The sequence below is a fragment of the Amaranthus tricolor genome, chromosome 9 (assembly GCF_026212465.1).
Source record: "Amaranthus tricolor cultivar Red isolate AtriRed21 chromosome 9, ASM2621246v1, whole genome shotgun sequence".
Classification (NCBI taxonomy): domain Eukaryota; kingdom Viridiplantae; phylum Streptophyta; class Magnoliopsida; order Caryophyllales; family Amaranthaceae; genus Amaranthus; species Amaranthus tricolor.
In genome coordinates, this window is record NC_080055.1 from 19,857,451 (window position 1) to 19,880,504 (window position 23,054).

A 23,054-nucleotide genomic window follows, 5' to 3' on the forward strand; every position below is an offset into this window, starting at 1 on the left:
TTGCTTTAGTGTGCTGTTCCCTTTTTACACATTGATATTTTAGGTGTCTATTTTTACCACAAAAGGAACAGATTTTGCTACTAGGGAGATCTACATAGACTTTTTTTCTTTTTTCATGCTTAACATAACCTAGACCTTCTTTACTCTTGGTTTTAGCATTTAGAATCCATTTGGGAATTTCATTGATTTTCCCTTTTCCTCTTAAGTTAATTTGATCTTTTAGAAACTTATTTTCTTTTTCATATGATTCTAATTTTAATTTTATTTCTTGAAATTCCGTGCTAAACACATGAGTGGTTTTATCATTTTCAACCAATTTTAATCCTAGCAATTTGTTTTGATTTAATTCAATGTTAAGAATAATGAAATCCTGCTTTAATTTCTCCAATTGTTCTTTTAAAATGATATTCTTTTCTAGCAAATCAAAAAATCTACTTTGCACATCGATCCTAAAGGAATTTAGGTATGAGATATGATCTTTACTTAAGTTAAGGTCTTTCTCAATTTGGAGACACTTAGCTGTTTTTTCATTCAACTTTTCTTGTGTCTCTAATAGCAATTTGATTAATTTATTCTTACTTAAATTAGACAGTTGTTTAGGAGATGGACTAGAAGACATTACCTCTTTTTCCTTAGACTCTTCATGAGATGCCATGAGACACAGATTTGCGGTTTCTTCCTCTATTGGCGCTTCAGTTTCAGCTTCGCTTTCACTATCACCCCAAGCTGCGATCATAGCCTTTCTAAAATCAGTTTTGAAGTTTCTCTTCTTATATTGTTTTCCAACTTCTCTTGCTTTTCCCTTGCCCTTCTCATTTTTCCATTGAGGGCAATCCTTGATGAAGTGATCAGTGCTCCCACACTTGTGGCATTCAAAATTTGTCTTCAAGTTAGCAGTTCCCTTTTCTTTGTTGTTTCTTTGGTTTCTATATCTGCTGTTCCTGAAGAATTTTTTGAATTTACGTGCCAACATAGCAGCTTCCTCTTCCCCAGCTTCTGATTCTTCACTATCATCTGCTGCCAGAGCCAGTCCTTTGTTTCGGGAACTGTCAGCTGTTCCCAAATGCAATTCATGAGTCATGAGGGAACCAGCCAACTCTTCCAAATTAAACTTGGTGAAATCTTTCGATTCCTGAATGGCTGTGACCTTAGCTCTCCAGCGTTCGTCTTGAGGAAGACTCCTAAGTATTTTCCTAACTTGTTCATCAACGGGAATGATCTTACCAAGAGAGACCAATTCATTCGTGATATTTGTGAACCTGGTGAACATCTTTTGAATGTTCTCTCTAGGTTCCATAACGAACCTTTCATATTTGGACATTAGGAGGTCAATCTTGGATCGCTTCACTTCACTAGTACCTTTATGTGTAACTTTCAGCAGGTCCCAAATTTGCTTAGCAGTTTTGCAACCCATTATACGATTGTGTTCATTGGGTCCAAGACCACAGTGAAGCAATTTGATAGCAAGAGCGTTCATCTCCATCTTTTGAAAATCTTCTTTTTCATATTCAGTGATTGGTTTTGGAATAGCTTCGTTATTGGAGTTGATGGTCGTCACCTCAAAGTCTCCAACTTCAATAACTCTCCAAACTTGATAGTTTTCGGCCTTTATGAAGATTTCCATTCTATTTTTCCAGTAAGTATAGAATTTCCCATCAAACATGGGTGGCCTTTGTGTGGAGTACCCCTCTTCCATGCGCTCATTCATCTTCAACATCTCTGTGGGAACAGGATACTGCTCTCAGGGTTTCCTGATTAAATGAGGAACAGGGCTCTGATACCAATTGTTGGAATATGAAGAGATGATCAAAAGCAACAAGAGGGGGGGGGGTGAATTGTTGTGTATTGAGTTGTACTACGTTTTTGCTCTAACTTGCGGAATTTTAGCAAACAAAATAAAACTTAAACTTAAGAAGCAAGAAATAAAAAGAGACAAAGATTTTACGTGGAAACCTTCTTGGCCTAATAAGAAGGAAAAACCACGACCCCCCGGGATTTCAAAATTCTCACTATGTTAAGGCAATCAATTACAATTACACAAAACAATGTTTGCTTCACTCGAAGCTTCTCTACTCTAGGCCTAATTCTCTTTCTCTATTCTCCTTCTCTTTCTCTTCTCACGTTTCTCTTCTCTATTCCCTTAGACTTCCCACAAGTCTAATTACAACAAAACACTCATTAACCCTTACAAGGCCAATTCTCAAGAGATTAAAAATTAAAATAATTACTTAAGAAAAATATAATAAATTAATTGGCATTGGAAAACTGAAAATATTTTTCTTAAGATGATCTCCCTTTAATGGACACTCTTTTTTTTTCTCTTGGATTCATTTTGGTTCGAGCAAAGTCCCTTCTATTTATAGTGGGAACAGCCAGCAGTTTCCTCAGACATACCTCCCACTACCCCCACGTTCTCAAAACAAAAGGTGGTGGAATTATGAAAGTGTCCGGCTGTTATTTGCTCAAAGAAAAATCAGTTTCCTTAATGCTAAAAATAGCATAGGAGTTAAAAACATAAGATCCTAAAAAATAGGAGATCTAAATCTAATGAAGAAAAAGTCTTGGGCTATTTTTAGAAAACCTAAAAATAGATTTGCCAACCAATTTATTAATTAATTAAGCAATTAAATTAATTCTAAACCATTACATCAACTTAAAAACAGAAAATAATTAATTCGCAATTTTCCAGTCGATGTTATTCTCCAGACCTGCTACGTAGGAACAACGTACTGTCTCCAGCTTCAACTTCAGTCAAAATGTTCATTTTAGGAACAGTAGACTGTACGTCTACTTTGAACATTATAACACTTATCTAACATCTTGGACATATTAAGACATGTACATCTTCCACGAACCAAGTCATAGGCTTCATCAACGATTTCAACAAAATCGGATATATACCTACAAAACAATCTCTAAAAATATGTTTGTTTATATAAAAGTGAAGTCATCATCAAAACCTTAAGAGGCCAACAGTGTGGGACGTGGTGCATTTGTGCCACCAATTCTTCCACCCCCACATGTGCCATATGGATCGCGGTGGTCCTTTGAAAGACGAACAAGGATCCACATAGGATCGGGCGTGGGGTTTTACTGCGATCAACTCGATCTACTATGAGCTGACCAGGTAACAACTTCACTACAACTTGTTTTGTAACTATCACATTGCGTAATTTATTAATCGAATTTTCACGTTTAGTTTCAATGGGATCCTTACCCCGCTGAGGCATACACTGCATTGCCTCAGCACTCGGGCATATTGTCAGGGGTGCGGAGAGCATCTGTACCTCTGATCTGCTTCGACATAGTCGAAGTGCATCTTCCTGAGCGGGTACTGCGCCAATTTGGGATGGTACAGGGCATCCCGCCGCCATATGACACAGAGGCGGAGCTCCATCACTCTCGTAAGGGTCGAGATCCCAAGAACTGGCTCGAGATCAACTAGGTCCATGTCGCTAGTTAGGAGCACAGGCTTAGAGCTGCTGGCCCAAGGTGTGCCGATCGAGGCTGTAGGCGCACCTACTTCGGCGGATTACATGCCGTGGTTCCTCTCCATCACTTGTCGATGGATGACACCACGAGGTATCATGGCGACAGCCTAGTACGCTCCCGCAGCACCGACGATGACACACTTTGTAAGTATTGTTCAACATTGATTATTATCCGTAGAACTTACTTGTTATACATTTCATTAATACTTAAGTCTTACTGCAGGCACAGGGCATTGCATCAGTCATCCGCTCCTCCTAAGAGTAGCCCATACGGGAGATAGCCCAGGGCATACTCCTAGGGACGTAGTTTCAACACTTCATTTCGGAAGTGACTGCGCCCCACACCACTATGTACGAGTACGGGTCATCTCCTTATCATGCCGACGTTCATATTGAGGAGGTTGACTTAACGTGCTCGGACTACGGTGCCGGGTCCTCACAGGGTGCCACATCATCATAGTATCAATCACCTCCCCTACCCGAGCGTCATGCGACGGCCTCTTACTATCGGAGGAGGCGTCGTAAACCGTCACAGTTAGACAGGGTACAGGAGTAGGATTAGCAGTAGAATACTGTTTGTATATATTGAACATTTGTACATACTTAATATTTGTAACATTTGGTCTTTTGTGTATAAATTGTAACATATATGTAGATGTATATATTTTTATCGTATTATCACACGTCTACTATCCCAAGAAATGATGTTAAGTACTCAGACTTTTCGGCGATTAATCATTCCGCCAAGAATGCATTATGAATTTAATCAAAAACAAACAGACAATCATATTCAAATAGGAAACATGCTATCGAAAATTCAACACAATTTCATTCAAGTTCAACAAATCAATATCACATTACATAGTTCATTCGTTAAGTTAAACTATCGTCGCTAACTAAGATTGCTTCTTAAACTTTCTCATAATCCTTTCAGTCTCTTCTTTCCTATGTGCCATATTATCTATTTGTCTCTTTAGATTACATACCTCATCTTTAAGCTCTTGTTTTTCTTTTTCAAGCTGTACTATTAAGTCTCTCTGCCATTTAGTTACCTTCGGAGCAATCCATCTAAAGTATGTGCATCCTAATCCGTCAACCAAGTAGAAAGGGCAAGCAACAAAATCACGCCCTGGATCGAAGTCGCTCCAATCTGTATTAATCTCAACTTCATAACCACAATCACAAAGCTCTTCAATACAATGCTCCTTTGACATCTACGGAATACATATAATATAGTAACGTAAGTGAACTTTCAAAAATAATATTAACATTTATAAATTCAGAGTAAAACTAACATAATACCTTATGTTACCTTTATAAATTGATTCAAAAAAGCAAGAATGATGTAGATTAGATATATGAAGTAGAGAAATGATGGAGTTATTTATAGAACATCATTACAACGACTATTTTCAAGTTCGTAACGGCTATTTTTCTAATTAACACCGGCTAGTTTAATTCGTAAAAAAAAATAAATAACATAAGTCGCTATTACTAACAGCGACTTATGGCTTTTATAATTTTTTTTTTTTGGTCTTTCGCTGTTAGGTTTGGATATTTTTTTTTTATAATTCACCGAGGCTAGGTTTGGATGTACGGATTATTTTGGGAATTAAGTTTTCACAAAGCTTATTTTTGGAATTAAGTTGTTAAATGATCTTACTTTTTTCAATTTTTCCACACAAACCTTGGTGTTGATATTTCTTGAATTTGATTTCATAGTTTCTATTTTTATTGATTTCAATTCAATGCCGTCAAATTAAGGTTTCAAAATTGATTGCTGACATGTATCTCATCGTTGCAAACCTCTTAGAAAATTGAGGTCATAAATTTTGATATAATTCATAAATTAGCATTCATAATCGTCATATTTCAACTCGGAAATATTTTGAAAATCTCGTGTATATTGAAAATATTTCTTGAGTGACCTGTTTTCAGAGATCTTTTTCCAATGACTTTTTTTCTTTTTGGGGGTTTTTTATGTCGGCAGTTCTTGACTTCATCGTTTACAGCGTTAATTTATCTTATTTTTTAATTTGCAAAAAAAAAATAATAATTACCGTGAAATAATAAGAAGTATTTGAAACAAATACCAAATGCTTTTTGTATTCATTTGTATTGCAATTCAGGTATCACATTCCAATATGGATATAGTATGAGGGGACTTGGGTTAACAATCATCAACTGTGGCTATTAAGACTGACAGCATGCCTATATCCTTATGAACATTCTTTGGTTGAAATGTGTATTTTTAGAATCTATGCTTGCTGCTTATCACCACCAGTATGAGCCTTAACATCTTCTTCTGTTATATAGTTTTTCCAAAACCAATGATCTCTCCACAGGAAAATGATTTCTTCAATCGGAACCTGTTTCGTCTCAGGTAGGAAGAAGAATACAAAGGTCGTCATAACCATGATGAGTCCCGCGAACAACAGGAAGATACCGAATTTTAGGTGACAAAGCGCGACTAGGAAGCATTGTGCAATTAAGGCTGTAAAGATCATGTTCACACACACCACTATACTCTGCCCTGCTGATCTTGTCTCTAGTGGGAACAGCTCACTCGGGACAAGCCACCCTAATGGGCCCCATGACCTTCCGTAGGCTAACACGAACAAGCAGATCATGATTACGAGGAAGTAGCCAACGCTCTTTGGTAATGTCTTACTGTCCCCGAAGTAGATGCCTAGAGTGATGCCTACAGCCACCTGAAATCGAAAAATTATGCAGGTTTTCAGCACTGTATTATAGAGGGATCGGGGATCATATCGCTTATGTACCCAATCAACCAAAAGTTAAGTTTAAGGTTGAGGCTAAAGGTGTTCATTTGGGTTATGGGGTTGATTTCAAGTTAGGTGTTTCGGGTTGCTTTGAAATCATGTTTTGTGTCCTTTTTGTATTTTACATCATTGTAAATCATTTCTGAATTCAGGTTAAATCGGGTTCGATTACAAGGTCGGGTGCACTCTAATCTGTTTTGAACAACTCTAGTGAAGGCCCCAAGATATGTTATATACTCTAACACACCCCTTCACATGACTCAACTAAATGCTTAAGCTTATAGTTCAGGCTTAGAATATGTTATATACTCTTAACAGTTCTTACCATTTCCATGAACATTTCAATACCAGCTTCAATGTAGAAGGCTCTTCTACCAAATCTATCCACCAAACCCATTGAAATCAGTGCGGCAAGCACAAGTGCTCCATTGGTAATCGTCGATGAATATAGAGATGCGTTTGTGTTAAAACCCAAACTCTGGAAGAAAACAGGAGCATAGAAAAGAATGGAGTTCATGCCAGTGAGTTGTTGGAATGCAGGGAGTGCTATAGCTCCGATGATCAGCTGAGGACGGTTTTTCCTTTGTAGAAGGTTCCGGAAAGGATGCTTGATAGCCCTAGCCGCTTCACTTGCATCCACGAGATCAGCGAACTCAGCATCAACATTTGAAGTTCCTCTAACTTTCTCCAAAACTTTCCTTCCTAAATCTAACTTTCCTTGCTCGACCAGACTGTTGGGGGTTTCCGGAAGGAATAGCCCACCAACGAACATAAGCGTTGCAGGAAGGCACGCCAAACCGACTGAAATTCTCCATCCATGGGGATGAATGTGTGCAGTCCCGTAGTTAATAAAGTTCGCTACCAGAATCCCCAAACATGTCGTAAGCTGAAATAGTTGGTTAACTGCCCCTCGGATTTTTGCTGGTGCCATTTCAGACAGATACAGAGGAACTGCCTATAAGATTGCACAAAAACTGTTAGTTTTAAGGCCTGTTTAAGCTGTGATTCTTCGCGGGTCAAATTTGATCATATTTAATCCGCGGAAGGATTGAAGAAAAAACTTACTTGGTTGCCAAATCCAATGCCAAAACCAAGGAAAATTCGGCCAATAATGAGCATGGCGATGTTTTTGGCAAAGGCGTTGATGATTCCTCCGACAAAGAAACTGGCACCACCAACTAGAATACTGGCTCGTCTGCCCTTGGTTCGAGTTACAACAGAAGCCCCGAACGTAGACACAAGAGCTGCGTAGTACAGGGACGATGTGAAGAGAGTCAGAAGCTGATCGTCGTACTTACAGTAATCTGTCTCGAGCAAATGGGCATGTTTCCTTCTGAATACCTTTGGGAAGAATTCCTTTAGAAAATCATCCATTGAAGTCACTCCACCTATCACAATATTTCAGCAAGAGTTCAATCAGTCTATTTATATTTTCCATTCACTTTTGTTTAATCATATTCATCATCTACAAATTATATTACGATTAAACAAATTACATAATTTCTTACACCAAAGGACCAAGTACACCATACGTATATGTACGGAACATAAATACATAATGATCTAGGACCAAGTCTTGATCTATGAGCTTTGTGTCAATGTGTTCCATTGCATACTCTATAAACTAGATTTGCTCAAAAAATGAAAAGTTACGGAGAGTTTGGTTCATGACTTTTGGCTTAGCTCTTTGGTTGGCTTTAACTTGTAGGTTGGTCAAACAGGCAAAAAAAGTGTTTGTAAATAATTTTTAAAGCAGCTAAAAAGCTCGCTTTTAAGACAAAATGAATTAATTTTAACTTGTAAGCATCAACGGAAAATTATGTACAAATTTCTTTTTTCTTAAAAATAAAATATTCTTATAGAATATCAATAGAAATCCGAGGAAGTAGATAAGAATTAATTTAAGAGAAGAATATAGTACATAATAATAATTAAGACGTATCTTTTTAACTTATTAGTGAAAGTAATAACAGAAAAATATATAATCTTAATTCTTAAAGAGAAAGCTTTAAATTACTTACGGTCCGTTTAGTAGGTGGTAATAAATGGTGATAATGAGAATGAAAAAATAGTGTAATTTTGGTTGAAAAATCTCTTGGTTACTATGATAGTCATGCTTGTCCTACTTCAGTCATTTCATTTTCTTCATAAAATTCATTTTAATGCATTATTATTGGGAGATGTGGTATTAAATTGTAATGAAAATTTGTAAACAAAAACACTCTTCTATAATTAAAGTTTCATTACAATAAGAATGATATGAAACTTTTAATGAAATTTTATACTATAAATCATTCCTATTATCATTATTTCATATCATTAATGAAACGAACTGTAAATTTATTATATTAGTGCTCTTCCTAAATTGTAGACATTAGAGAATCTTATCAAATTTTATTTAAAATATTTATCACTTCTATCCGTTATGTTTTCTCTTTCTTATCCTTTAATCTTAAATGGTCAACGTTAAGAGCAAATTGTATTTCATATTCATTTTATGTCTGTATGTTACCTGCCCCCGGCCCCACACTGTCACACTCCTTAGTCTACGCTCTATTTTTCAAAATATGGACTTTGACAAATACTCCTCCATTCTTAAGATTTTGGCTCATTTTCTATTTTTATCGGTCTCAATAATTTCTATTATTTTTATTTTTGAGATAATTTCTTTACATGATTATGTATATTTACGAATGTAATAATTTTATTATTAATATTTTTAATTATATTTAATTATAAATTATAGAAAGTTAATATTAATAATTTTTATATTGAAACAAATTAAATAAGATCTTATTTAACTATATTAAAATTTATAGATTAAAAATAAAATACAAGTTAAGAATGATTTATAAACAGTGTTAAAAGTCAAATAAGACTATTAAGGTAAATAAGAAAATATTATACTTGTAAATATTTTACTACTATAATTCAATATACTAATCTCCATATTATTTGAAAAGTGGACAAACTAATTGCGAGGGAGTACTATCACTAAACTCAAATTGATAGGATTATTTTATACTTTCATTGTACCATCAATTTTATAAAAATGGCAACCAGTGGAAAAGTTTTAAAAAATAGATTAAGCAAAAAAGTAAAAAATGTGTAGATAAGAAATAAAATGGAAGTTAAATATGTAAATGAAAATTAAAAAAAGTATACAAGGCATGGTAAAAATAAAAATTAAATAAATTAAATGTAAAACGGACAAGTGAGGCGAATTTTATAGGACGGAGGAAATAGAGTATGTAAGTTCTCTTTATTATTTTCATTTAAATTTACATTTGAATTTTTCATTTGTCTATATACTATCTCTAATTATTTATAGTTAAAAGTTATAAAAAATTATTATTAATAAAGTTTATATTTGAAATCTTACTGTACTAACTTTTTAAAAATAAAAATATAATAAAATATTATAGTAAAAGACAAATTATTAGAGCAGATATTATCATTGCATGTCCCCACATGAAGTAACTTGATAACTTGACTATTCCTAAGATTTTGACAAACGCAACAACCCAAAATATACATAGTGGTTCTAAAGATGGACAAAGTACATATTTCGAGCCTATTATCAAGATTGGCTCATGGCCTTAGGCACACAAATTTTGAAGGTTTTTTTAACTGTATTATAATATTTACTATTAAATATATCTATTGTGAATAGAAGTATATTAGAGATAGGAAAAAAGTAATATTTTATAGAAAAATATAAAAAATTATGTAAATAAGATAATAAATAAGTTAAATTTATGAATAACAGTAAAAGAAAGAATATAAATCCTATAAAATGATCAAAATAAAACATTTAGTATACCATAGATGGTGTTAACGAGTAATTCCAATTTTCAAGTATAGAAATAAATAAATTATTGTTATCTTTATTTCTAAAGATTCTTCATTATTTGTACAAATATGAACTACCCAATTGGGTTATGGGATCCTACCTTCAATTTAATGCATTGCCCCCGCCCCTCCTTTAATGTTGATTGCTCATTACTATTTGTAAACAAAAATTATCCTAATTCCTACACGTGAGAAAAGGATGATAATATCATAAGATTAAGTATTCTTATTATTAATTAATTTTAATGACAAAACTTTTTAAATTTGTAAGTGAATTACTTCTTCTTGTTCAAATCCTTTTTATAAAATTCCAACACTTAATTTATACATAAATGCATTTAAAGTTGTATGCTAATATAATAGAGTATAATGTCAATTAGTTCCAATTGAATATAATTGAAGAGATAATGGTGTTATGAACGCCATAAGAATTAGGAAGCATCAAACAAATAGTAAAAATTTGTTTTAAAATAGCTTGAATCAGCTAATCTACCAAATACTCATTTTACCATCAAATCATCTTTGTTCTCTGAAATAAATTAAAATCCTCCAATTAATCAAAAACCCGATATTTTTATAATTAAAAACACAATTATAAAAAAAAAAAAAAAAAAAAAAAACTAACCAGAGACACCAAGATCGTAGCCAAAGAGAGATCCACCACTGGCAGCAACAATACAAGCGAAAATAAAGTAAGGAGTAATCCTATACTCGTACATCTCCGCCCTTCCTGCCGGCACTCCATCAACAAATCCTCCTCCAGCCATTTCTTTTTACACCAAAAATATCACAATATAATAATTAGTGATTTGTAGTGGGACTCTACGAAATATCAATAAAACTGTTCTGAATCTGATTTTTTTTTGTTCACTGCTTTTTGGGTGTTCACAACATATTTTTACACTAATTTTGTTTCCCGATATAGAATACAATTAGTGTTCTTATTAATGGTTTATGTTATGGGTTGTTGTTTATTTATATTAGTGTACAAGTTGATGACATGTATTTTTGGATAGAAATATGACCTGTTACAGTTGTAGCTTTACTCATTTTAGACATGATTTCACTTAAACATATTATCAACCACTTGCCTCCTACTTTGACGTTTCCTCTTTCTTTCTTTTTTATTTTAGAAAATATTATATGATAATTGGTATGTATTGAATTTCGGATAATAATAATTTACTAAGTTATTAACTTAATCTTTAACTGTTCTATTTACTCGGATAACTTTAAATTTACTTTCTATTGAATAGATTTTTACCTATTAGTAACTTAAATATTAGATCGATCACTAACTATCTAAAGTAGCTATAAATGTGGTAGTACACTTGATTTTTCTTTTAAAATTCAATTTAATCACTTATTTAGTTCTTAACTTCATTGTATACTTCTATTATATTTTATTCTAATATTTGTTTTATTTTTGATTTATTAGAATAAATTTTTAAAAAGATTATTTTGGTGATATAATTGAAACTAAAGTATATTTATATGAGATTTTGTTAGATCTGTCTTAATGTATGATTTTTTTTTGATACATTTTATATAATTTCAAATAAAATATATTAAAAAATACTAAGGTTTAAAATTTGTATTGAAAAATTTTGTGCAAAAACAAAGAGTACAAACACATAAAAGAAACAGAGGAAGTAAATATTTCTTTTTTATTTTACCTGTTTAAAATAAAATTTGTTTTAAATAAGTCCATGTTGACAATACTATTAAAACTTAAAAGCCCACATGGAAAATATTTTGCCTATTACCATAATCTATTTGGCCACCATTGATTATCATTATCACCATGACAATCCATAACTCCTTTATAACATAATTTTCCTATAACCTAACTCCCTCATGACCTAATAGACACCTCTCATACTCCTTAAACCAATCAACTATTACTGCATCAGCAAGTGTTTTATGATTTATGACTATAAATACCCCTAAAATGACAGAAAATAAAGGAACCTAAGATATGCTATTCTAGGAGTGCTTTTCACCATTCTTATCCTAAATATGTTCTCAACGATGAAGTCTTACCTGAACCTCAAAGCCACTCTTTGATATTGATTATAACCAAATAATTATTGTCAATCTACAATATAAGCTCTTTCAAAGACTTGAACATCGAAAGAGTTTTTCTAGAGACTATCGTTCAAACTTATATTCTTTTATGGTTAAAACTTAAAAGTTTTAGATATGGTGATGACATGCCAATATTAAATAGATATGGTTAAAACTTAAATTTTTTTAGGTAGTATTGTTTGTTTATAAAAATTGTAGAAATAGCCCAATTAGTTGCCCAACTAGCCACATTTAATCCCACATTTTTCCTATTCGCTCCTGCCATCAGGATCGTGAAACTGTGCATACTACTTTCCCACTAGAGTCTCTAGCCACCACGCCTATTTCCTTCATGTCTCCTATTGGGTTTGCGCCTTTACGATTGCATTGAAGATGATTTTGATGGTATTCACTATCTTCCAATGCAGCACTCCACTTTGTTAAGCCACATTGCTGTGATGAACTCCTCATCTCTTCTGTTGTACGATAGCGGAAGCAAGGTCGATGAACAACAATGAAACAATAGGAAATTCAATGCAAACAATAAGAAAATGACACCAGAAATTTAACGTGGTTCACTATCAATGTGATAGCTACGTCCACCGACACCGAGAACAAATAATTTGACTATGATCGCAAAGAATACAAGATGAATTTCAATCACGCTCACAAACTACTATGGCTCTCTTGTGATCTCTTACAATTTGTGAATCATAATTCCCTAGTGCTAACAAGAGGGTGTATTTATAATAAATCAACTTGAAAGACAGTTTTAAAGGACTAAGTAACCACAAATAACCGACCACAAATAAAGGTAACCGTCCCAAAAGACGTTTCCCGTGAAAAGAAACTTCAATTGCGCGACCCGTGTAAAACTACGCGAGTCACAGAGTGAAGGCAGAAGCAGCTCCGCACCCCGCGGAGAATGACGCGCCTCGCGGACTTGGTCAGAATATTCTCCGAGCCCCGCCGAGGTCCCTCTGACCCGTACTGATCTCATTCAATGGTGCTTTACTAGTTTGAGTCACCATTAACAACAATCTCCACCTTGACGAAAACTTGTATTCAGCAGACGATCTCATCAACACACAGTGAACATATCTCAAGCCAAAACCCGATGTAAGGCTCATGCATAAGCCGTACATCCCGATAAATCTTCAACCAAGACTCATCCCGACAAGTCTCCAACCAAGACCTATCACCTACTTGTCACCAAGTATAACAACTCATAATGCTCCATCTGCATCACAAGCCCCGAGTAAGCTCCACCTTAAGGCCAACATGCCTACAACAGGAGCTCCCCAACACTGCCCCTAAGGGCCTACTACATCACATAGTAATCAATATTTAGCAAGTCTAAGCAATGTTTAAACTTACTAAATGGAACAGACTTAGTAAAGAAATCAGCTGGATTGTCAGCGGTCCCGATCTTCTTTACCTTTACCCTCTTGTCAGTACGCAAGAAATGATACCTGACAACAATGTGCTTGGTCCGATCATGGTGTACTTGGTCTTTAGGTAAGCAAATGGCACTTAGACTATCACAATACACCGTAGCAAAATCCTGTGCGATACCCAGTTCACCTACAAGGCCTTTGAGCCATATAGACTCCTTAGCTGCAGAAGTTAAAGCCATGTACTCAGCTTCAGTAGTAGACAACGTAACCAAAGACTGCAATGTAGACTTCCAACTAACCACAGAACCACCCAAAGTAAACACATACCCGGTCACCGACCTTCTGGTATCCACATCTCCTGGTATCCACATCAGCTGCATAATCAGAATCACTATATCCAGTTACCAAACACTCCTTACCATTCCCATATACAAGACCAATATCAGCTGTCCCTCTCAAATAGCGAAAAATCCTTTTTCACCCCTTGCTAGTGCTCTCTCCCAGGTCGAGCAATGAACCTAATCACAACACTAACAGCGTGCACAATATCCGGCCTAGTACAGACCATAGCATACATCAAACAGCCAACAGCGTTGGCATAAGGGACCCTAGATATATAAGCCAACTTCTCCTCAGTTTGAGGTGACATAGACAAAGACAATTTGCAGCTCATAGATGCTGGTGTACTTATAGGCTTCGATTTCTCCATCCCAAAACGAGACAAAATCCTTTCGATGTAACTTTACTGAGTCAAGAAAAGCTTACCTCTAGCCCGATCCCTATAGATCTCCATACCCAAAATCTTCTTAGCTGGACCCAAATCTTTCATGTCAAATTCCGAGTTAAGCAACTCTTTAAGTCTAGCAATATCCGATTTATTCTTTGTGGCAACAAGCATGTCATCAATATATAGCAACAGATAAATCATGAAACCGTCATCTAGCTTACTATGATACACACAGCAATCATACGAATTCCTATCAAAACCTTGCGAAACCATAAAAGAATCAAACCTCTTGTACCACTGCCGAGGGGATTGCTTAAGTCCATACAACTATTTTAGCAATCTGCATGCATAGTGCTCTTTCCCTCGGCCTGCTTCATCAAAATCTCCTCCTTCAAATCGCCATGAAGGAAAGTCGTCTTCACATCCAGCTACACCAGCTCAAGGTCATAATGTGCTACAATTGACAATAGCACCCGAATAGAAGTATGTCGTACCACCGGTGAGAATATCTCCACAAAGTCAACCCCTTCTACCTGACTGAACCCCTTTGCAACTAGCCTAGCCTTAAAACGAACTTTCTCAGATTCAGATGACCCTTCTTTCTTCTTAAAGATCCACTTACACCCTACAAGTTTTCTTCCCTCTGGTACCTTCATAGGTTCCCACACTCTGTTCTTGTAAAGAGATTGCATCTCTTCACCCATTAGTAAAGACTCACTACAACTAAGTGCTTGTTTATACGTGGCAGGTTCATATGACTCTACATCATCAGCTACACTCAATGCATAACCTGTCAAATTCTCAACAAAGCAATTCCTTCCTTCCATCTCTTCAATCGACCTAACATGCTTCTTGATAACTCGTCTAGGTTTCTCAAGAATGGTGTCAGATTGACTAGATGACCCCTGATTAGACTGCTCCACCTCCTCCCCAGAGTTAGGAGGAGATGGAACAACCTCAGGTTCAGGAGTACCCGACACTAGAATCTCAGCATCATCATCAATAAATTGCACTCGAGGTAAATCAGTAATGGATGACCGATGTTCCTCAAGTACTCCATCTGTCTGCAGCAAGTTCTCCCCTTCCTTTCCCAAATCAGAATACTCCGAGCTCTTCTTGGAATACATGGTGCTCTCATCAAAAGTGACATCCCTACTAAGAATGACCCGATGCTCCGAAGGTGAATAGATCCTAAACCCCTTCACACCATCACCGTACCCAACAAAACACCCCGTCTTGGCTCGTGGATCCAGCTTACCCTCACTAACATGATAATAAGCTAGTTTCACCAAACCCTAGAAATAAAACTACTCACTAAGCATGTTAAAACTAACAAGAGATTCAACAATGAAATTCATGGAGAAAATAAAATTTAAATTTAATAGAGAAACAAGCATTCAAAGATAACAATAATAACCAAGAACAAGAAATTAGAATTGAAATTAATACCTTCAATATAATTAAAATTACAATGTCGAAGCGTTGATTAACAATCCCTCAAGGCAAGTAATATGATAAATCCCTTTCAATACCAAACCCTCAAAACAGAGAAAAAGAAAAAGGAACAACGTCTCCTCTCCTATTACATTCCCTAATGATAAAATATAAACCGTGCGAAAAACGGTTATTAAAGCAGGACCGGACCGGGTTTCTAGAAGACCGGACCGGGTCCGTATGCTGGGAGTTTTCAGAGAGCAAAAATCGCAGGACCCGACCGGGTTTAGGCAAGACCGGACCGGGTCCGTAAGCTGAGCATTCATGCAAGTGATTATTGACAGACCCGACCGGGTTTAGAGTATACCCGATCGGGTCCTGGTCTTGGAGGCTTACATTCCTACTTCTCAATTGAAATCGCTCGGGTATGAAAATACCCGCCCGGGCCCATCATCATGTGCTTATTTTTCTTCATTAGAACATGGCAAAAGTACAAACGAGACCCAATGGGACTAAAAGCATATCCGAATGGACCCGTGAGCTCACAAAAGTGTCGTAGTGCGGTCTCGAACTCTGCCAAATCTCAAAGCACGCATCCTAATGCTCAGAATTGATCCGCTTCCAATACAAGAGTGGAGTAAAATGGCCTGAAATAATCAAAGACACACAAAAACTCCAACCAAGCGTAAAACCACATGGAAAATGAGAAATCACACATCAAAATGCCATAAAATGCAAGGGAAAGGAGCATAAAAATATAGTATAAAGTGCATACATCAGCAACACAGCCAAAAATCTTCAAATTAGAGAAACTAGGCAACTTACCACTTCATATCTCAAACGGGATTTTGAAGTCAATTCCCGAATGAGGACCCCTATTGGTGATATAACAAGTTGTCATCACAGATTCACTCCAATACTTCCTCCCAAGCCTTGCATTAGAGAGCATGCATCGAACTCTCTCAAGCACATCTGATTAACCCGTTCTGCAACACCGTTCTGTTGTGGTGTCATCCTGACGGTATGATGCCGACCAATACCCTCATCTGCACAGAACTGATTAAACTCTTCTTTGCAAAACTCTAGCCCATTGTCTGTTCGTAGCTTCTTGATCTTCCTACTTTGTCGATTCTCCACTAAAGCTTTCCATTGCTTAAAAGCTTTGAAGGCCTCATTCTTTGACTTAAGAAACCTAAGCCATGTGTATCGGGATTTGTCATCTACAAATGACACAAAATTGCGAAAACCTCCTATACCTTCAACCCTAGATGGACCTCAGCAATCTGAATAGACATAATCGAGCACTTCATCAGTAATGTGAGCACCCTTGCTGAACTTTGACCTGTGTTTCTTCCCAAACACACAATGGTCACAAAATTCAAGGTTGCCAACCTTGATACCGGATAGTAGACCCCTCTTAGACAAAAGCTGCATCCCTTTCTCCCCCATATGACCAAGCCTCATGTGCCCAATCTTGGTCATCTCCTGGTGAGATACTGATGCGCAAACCGCAGAATTAGACAGTGTGACACCCTCAAAGACATAGAGGGTGTTCCTCTTGATACCCTTAAGTACCAACTCCGAAGCTCGATAAATGGACAGCTCCCCATCTGAAAACGTTCCATTGTACCCCAAATCATCCAAGGTACCCAATGAAATCAGATTCTTCCCCAAAGCAGGGACATGCCGCACCCTAGTCAATGTAAACTTTCGCCCATCTCTAGTACTCAATCTTATGGATCCAATACTCGTAACCTTACAAGGTGTGTTGTTACCTACAATAACATTACCCCCATTGCAAGACTCATACGTGTCAAACCAATCTCGACGCGGACTCATATGGAACGAACACTCCGAATCTAGAACCCAATCATCAGAAAGATCCCTAAACTTAGCAGAACTCACTAATGCCAAGTCTTCCTCTGAATTATAGTTCTCCTTCGGTTTTACTTCAACTACAGCAGCTTGGGACTTGCCCTTCCTCACCGGACAATTAGCCCTAAAGTGACCCGGTTTTTCGCAGTAATAACAAGTCTTCCCCGCAGTCTTACCAGATCCCTTATTGCCGTTTCCAGCACCCGACCCAGTATTGTTGCCCTTGTTAACCCCCTTCACTTCCCGGACTTAACAAACAACCCACTGCCACTATCCCCGTTATCACGTATAGCTTTTTGACGAAGTTCCCTAGTATGAAGTTCTGCCTTCACTTCTTCTAGGGTCAGGTAGTCTTTACCAACAACATCTACTTTAACATCTAAGTTACGCAAATCCAGTAAAATAGAGTTAAGTTTTTCAAGATGTACCCGTAAGGGAGTACCTGACTGCATTCGGAGGCTGAACAACCGCTGCTTCAGCAATAATTTATTGGTCAGCGACTTAGTCATATACAATGACTCCAACTTCTTCCAAAGTTCCGCCACTGTAGCCTGATCAGTGACCTCCGTGTGATGATATGATCATCCAAACTTAGCAAAATGATAGAATAAGCCTTTTCCTCCATTACTGCTAATTGCCCGTCGGTTAATCCATCATTCGACCCCGCAGTGGTACTCCATAAAGCCAACGGACACCAGATTTGCTGATGTTTCAACAGAGCCTTCATCTTTATTTGCCATAGCCCGAAGCTATTTTTCCCGGTAAATTTCTCAATTTTTATTATAGAATCTCCAGCCATTGTTTCACTCAAAAACTCTCCAAGGACTTAAAACCTGAGCTCTTGATGCCAATTGTTGTGCGACAGCGAAAGCAAGGTCGATGAACAACAATGAAACAACAGGAAATTCAATGCAAACAATAAGAAAATGACACCAGAAATTTAACGTGGTTCACTATCAATGTGATAGCTACGTCCACCAGCACCGAGAACAAATAATTTCACTATGATCGCAAAGAATACAAGATGAATTCCAATCACGCTCACAAACTACTATGGCTCTCTAGTTATCTCTTACAATTTGTAAATCATAACTCCCTAGTGCTAACAAGAGGGTGTATTTATAATAAATTACCTTGAAAGACAGTTTTAGGGACTAAGTAACACCAACCACAAATAAAGGTAACCGTCCCAAAAGACATTTCCCGTGAAAAGAAACTTCAATTGCGCGACCCGTGTAAAACTACGCGAGCCGCAGAGTGGAGGTAGAAGTAGCTCCGCGCCCCGCGGACTTGGTCAGAACATTCTCCGCGCCTCGCGGAGGTCCCTCTAACTCGTACTGATCTCCTTCAATGGTGCTTTGCTAGTTTGAGTCACCATTAACAACATCTTCCTTGATCATTTTCTAGAATTCAATGAGGATATTAATAGTTCTTTTTAAACAAATTACAGGGCTGTTATGTTTCATCATGAGACTTCATTCCTCATATAACTCAAGCTACAACCTTCTTTGAGTTCCCTTCTTGTTTAAATATCTCAATGAAACAGTTTATTGCCATCTTAGAATCTGGGATACCCTTCATACTCAGGTTCTCACGTCGAAAGAATGTCCCAGAGTGCTCTCAAAACAAAATTCAATACCTTGGGTGGATATTTGAGTCTCTATATTCTAGCCCATGGTCGCTCAAATTTGTGAAATGGTTTAAGGATGAAGAGGAAGAAGAAGAAGAATGGAGGAGGAAGAACACGATGAATGGAAGAGGAAGGAGCTACTTAGTTTTAATGAAATGGAACAGGGGTAAAATGACAATTTCCTTATATAACGAAAAACAAATGTTTTTCACCTCATAATGTTACTGCAGTTAATTGTTCAACAGTAGAGTGCTATTTTGTAGAAATTTATTAAGAATTGCTACCACTGGCCATTTGCAATAGTTGGTGCCTACCATATAGAATATCCCCTAATTTAACATGTTCCTCCATAAAACAAATTCACACTATCATAAACCAACAAAATCAATAATATAACCAGACTCAAATGACCTAACAGCTATAAGACCTCTGAAACATAATAGCCCAACCTTTCCAGCAACGTATTGTGTTACATTAGAATAGAGAATATGAAGTAGTTGAGAGCCACCAATCTCTATCTCATCGGCCGAGAGTTCATGTTAACATTAAGAATCCTTAAATTCAAAGTGATCATCAACAAACTAAGATGCTCATTAATATTTGTATCAAATTGGAAGTATAAAACAAACAAAGAAAGCATAATTGTTTATTGATAAGAAAAGAAGCGAGACACTTAAGTAATACCAACACTCGACACCAATTATTCATCCCTCAAAAACCAATAGACAACTTCATGATAACTTTAAGACGATGGTCAGGGAGATTCCTTAATGCTTCCCAACTCCTCCTTATCAGTTGAAATATTGGCCAATCCTAACCGGACTAAGTTAAAGTCCCAACCATATTTCAATTTGATGAAACCAAGTATTCGGAGACTAGAAGAACATATCATCGCTTACAAGAATCTTATGATCCTCCAAACTACAAAGATGACATCCATGTGTAAATATTTCCTAACAACCTTGACAATCGTAACACTGACTTGGTACGCTTATCTTTTGATTGGGAGCATTTCTGGTTTTTCCCATCTTGAAGCTAAGTTTCAAAATTACTTTGTTTCCTCTAAAAGGAGGGAAAAAAAATCAAACTTTCATTTATTTAACATCACTCAGCAAGGAGAGTCAGTCTCGACATATACTTACAAAGATTCCATGAAGGTGCCTTCACAAGTCTAGATCTTGACAAGGCAATATTTGTATATGCCATGATTAAAGGAATAAGGAGTCAAACACATAAATTTCGATTGATCAAAAGCCAAGTTAAGTCTATGGGAAAGAAGATTATTTAGTTACATAATATTAGTCAGTTATTTAGTCAGTTATTATATATTTAGTTTCCTAATAGAAAAGTGCCCATGTATATATAGAAGAAGTTACTCTTTAATAAACAATGAGAAAAACTTTATTTTATCAACCAAAATTTCCATTATCTTAAAATCTTCATGGTATCAGAGCCTTAGGGTTTAGATTCGGGAAGGCCTCATCATCTACCGTTTCTTACCTTGCAAATGGCCGATTTATCAGAAGAGCAAACACAGCAAACCCTAATGTCAATGGAACAGATGGAACAGATGTTTCAGATGTTCCAGAAACTCAACAAAGTAAACAATCAAACTGAAAACCCAACATAACTCAAAATTTCAGAAAAACTCACATACCACAATTATACAAAATGGTGCAAGTTAATGCATGTAGCAATTGGAGGTCGGGGGCGGCTTAGTCACATCACTACCGGACCCCCACCACCGTCAGACCCCAATTATACCCAATGGGAACAAAGAGATGCCATGATCATAGCGTGGATAATTGAGAACATAGATGGAGATATTGTAAATCAATTCCTGGACTACACAACAGCACACAGCCTATGGCAAGGGATCTAAAGTCTCTTAGGATGTGGTAGGGACGAACTGCAAATTTTCGATTTGAGTTCAAAGGCAGAAACATTAAGGCAGGACAACGACACTATCGAAGTTTACTACGGTAAACTCAACATACTATGGAAAGAAATCGATCGAAAAATGCCAAATCCAATGTCATGCCCACTAGATATAACAGAATTCAATAAATACATCCAAAGACAGAGACTTTATCAATTCCTCACTGGGATTAACGACAATCTAGACAAAGGAAAAAGGGACATTCTCAATAGTGAACCTTTACCAATGGTGGAGATAGCCTACGCCTCAATCAGACGAGAGATCAAACGTCGGAAAATTATGAACGACGTCTCATCACCGGGACTTCGTCCCTCAGACATTGGATCGGGTTTAGCCACGAGGAACAAACATTTCCAAAGAAGCCGAGAAGAGGATGACCGGAGGAAAATCCGACGCACTCACTATGGTGGTTCCAGGCATACAAAGGAGGGATGCTTCAAACTTGTGGGGTACCCCGAGTGGTGGGACGATCTACAGAAAAGGAAAGCCGCCACCAAGGCACCGGCAAGCCGGACTGGCGGCAAGGCTAACCTCAGTACTGCCGATCAACCGACATCATGTCTAAAATCAGGTGAACTAGAAGGATGGAGCAATGGGGAAGGAGAGGCAACAGTAACCACAGAACAGGGAGACAACAATGGTGAGAAACAGAAGACGGAAGAGAGAGGAGCAACAGCCGTCAGACAACAATGATACACATGGGTTTATTGAGATAAAAGCTAGAGGATACTCTATGAATAATCCTATAATTCGAGCTACTAAAGATATTATTTATACTCTTCAAAGAGTCCCCCTTAAGACGACCCCTAATAACCTAGTCATGAAATATCATGATTCGATAAGTAAGCCTTTGCAAAAGCCTCACTCAGACCTGGTGGTCGTGACAACAAATTCAAGGAAATAAAATGTCTTAAGAGACCTAGGAAGCACACAGACTTAATCACCATGAATTTCCAAAGATAAATGAAATATAAGGAGGAATATATTCAAGCAATGGATAGATCACTTGTTGGTTTTGCAGGTGGCCGAAGTCTTATTTCTCAGAAGGATCATATTACCCGTTCAAATAGGAGATAAAAATAAAATTCAGACTATGCCTATTAGATTCACAGTGGTGGATACGAACTTTACGTACACATGCTCACAAACAACTTCACATAAAAATAAATTTATTAACTAGATATAGCAATTCACAAACAAAGAGAAATTGAAATGGGGAAAAACATTTGTTTCATTTCCTTTGAGGAACTAAAGATCTTGGATTATTTTATCAATCAAAACACGATACCACTTTTATTGGATACGTAGATGCTGGATGCTTATCAGACCTACACAAGGCTAAATCGCAATGTATTCACATATATAGGTACCACTATATCTTAGAGATCCATAGAACAAACATTGATTACTACATCATCAAATCTTGTAGAATTGATTTCCCATCATGAAACAAGTAGATAATGTATTTCATTAAGGTCACTAATTGGTCATATTCAAAAAGGATGTGGGATAAGCACATAACAAATTCTCCAACTATAATTTATGAAGATAATATCGCTTGTATTGAACAAGTCAGGGAAGCTTCATAATAAGGGATAAAAGCAAACACCTTACACCAAGACTTTTCTACGCACATGCCTTCCAGAAGGATAGAAAAATAGATTTCACACAAATTCGATCAAATGAAAATCTTGTAGACTTGTTCACAAATGCCCCTCCATCAAAGAGGTTCTGACAACTTGTACACAAAATTGAAATATGGCATCTCCGAGATATATGCTGAGGTTTTTATCGCATTGTATTTTTCCTAAAAACACTACAAAAAAAAAGCAACTTTCCACTGCCCAAAATAGTTGGAA

The 23,054-nt window shown here is 36.6% G+C and overlaps 1 protein-coding gene across 1 annotated transcript; it reads right to left on the reverse strand.

Moving 5' to 3' along the window:
- Positions 1-5,555: 5,555 nt before the first annotated feature.
- On the reverse strand, positions 5,556-11,141 carry LOC130824620 (sugar transport protein 14). Its single transcript, XM_057689697.1, has 4 exons — positions 10,752-11,141; positions 7,340-7,662; positions 6,600-7,229; positions 5,556-6,202 (listed from the first exon to the last, which is right to left on the reverse strand). The coding sequence occupies exons 1-4, from the start codon at positions 10,891-10,893 to the stop codon at positions 5,750-5,752; spliced, it is 1,548 nt and encodes a 515-aa protein (XP_057545680.1). The 5' UTR covers positions 10,894-11,141; the 3' UTR covers positions 5,556-5,749.
- Between the last annotated feature and the right edge of the window lie 11,913 nt (positions 11,142-23,054).

Coding starts and splice junctions, on each gene's coding strand:
- LOC130824620 (XM_057689697.1), bottom strand. CDS start 10,893: ATGGCTGGAGGAGGATTTGTTGATGGAGTGCCGGCAGGAAGGGCGGAG. Junction 7,230..7,339: donor GCATTGGATTTGGCAACCAA/GTAAGTTTTTTC, acceptor GCAATCTTATAG/GCAGTTCCTCTGTATCTGTC. Junction 6,203..6,599: donor TTGAAATGTTCATGGAAATG/GTAAGAACTGTT, acceptor TTTCGATTTCAG/GTGGCTGTAGGCATCACTCT.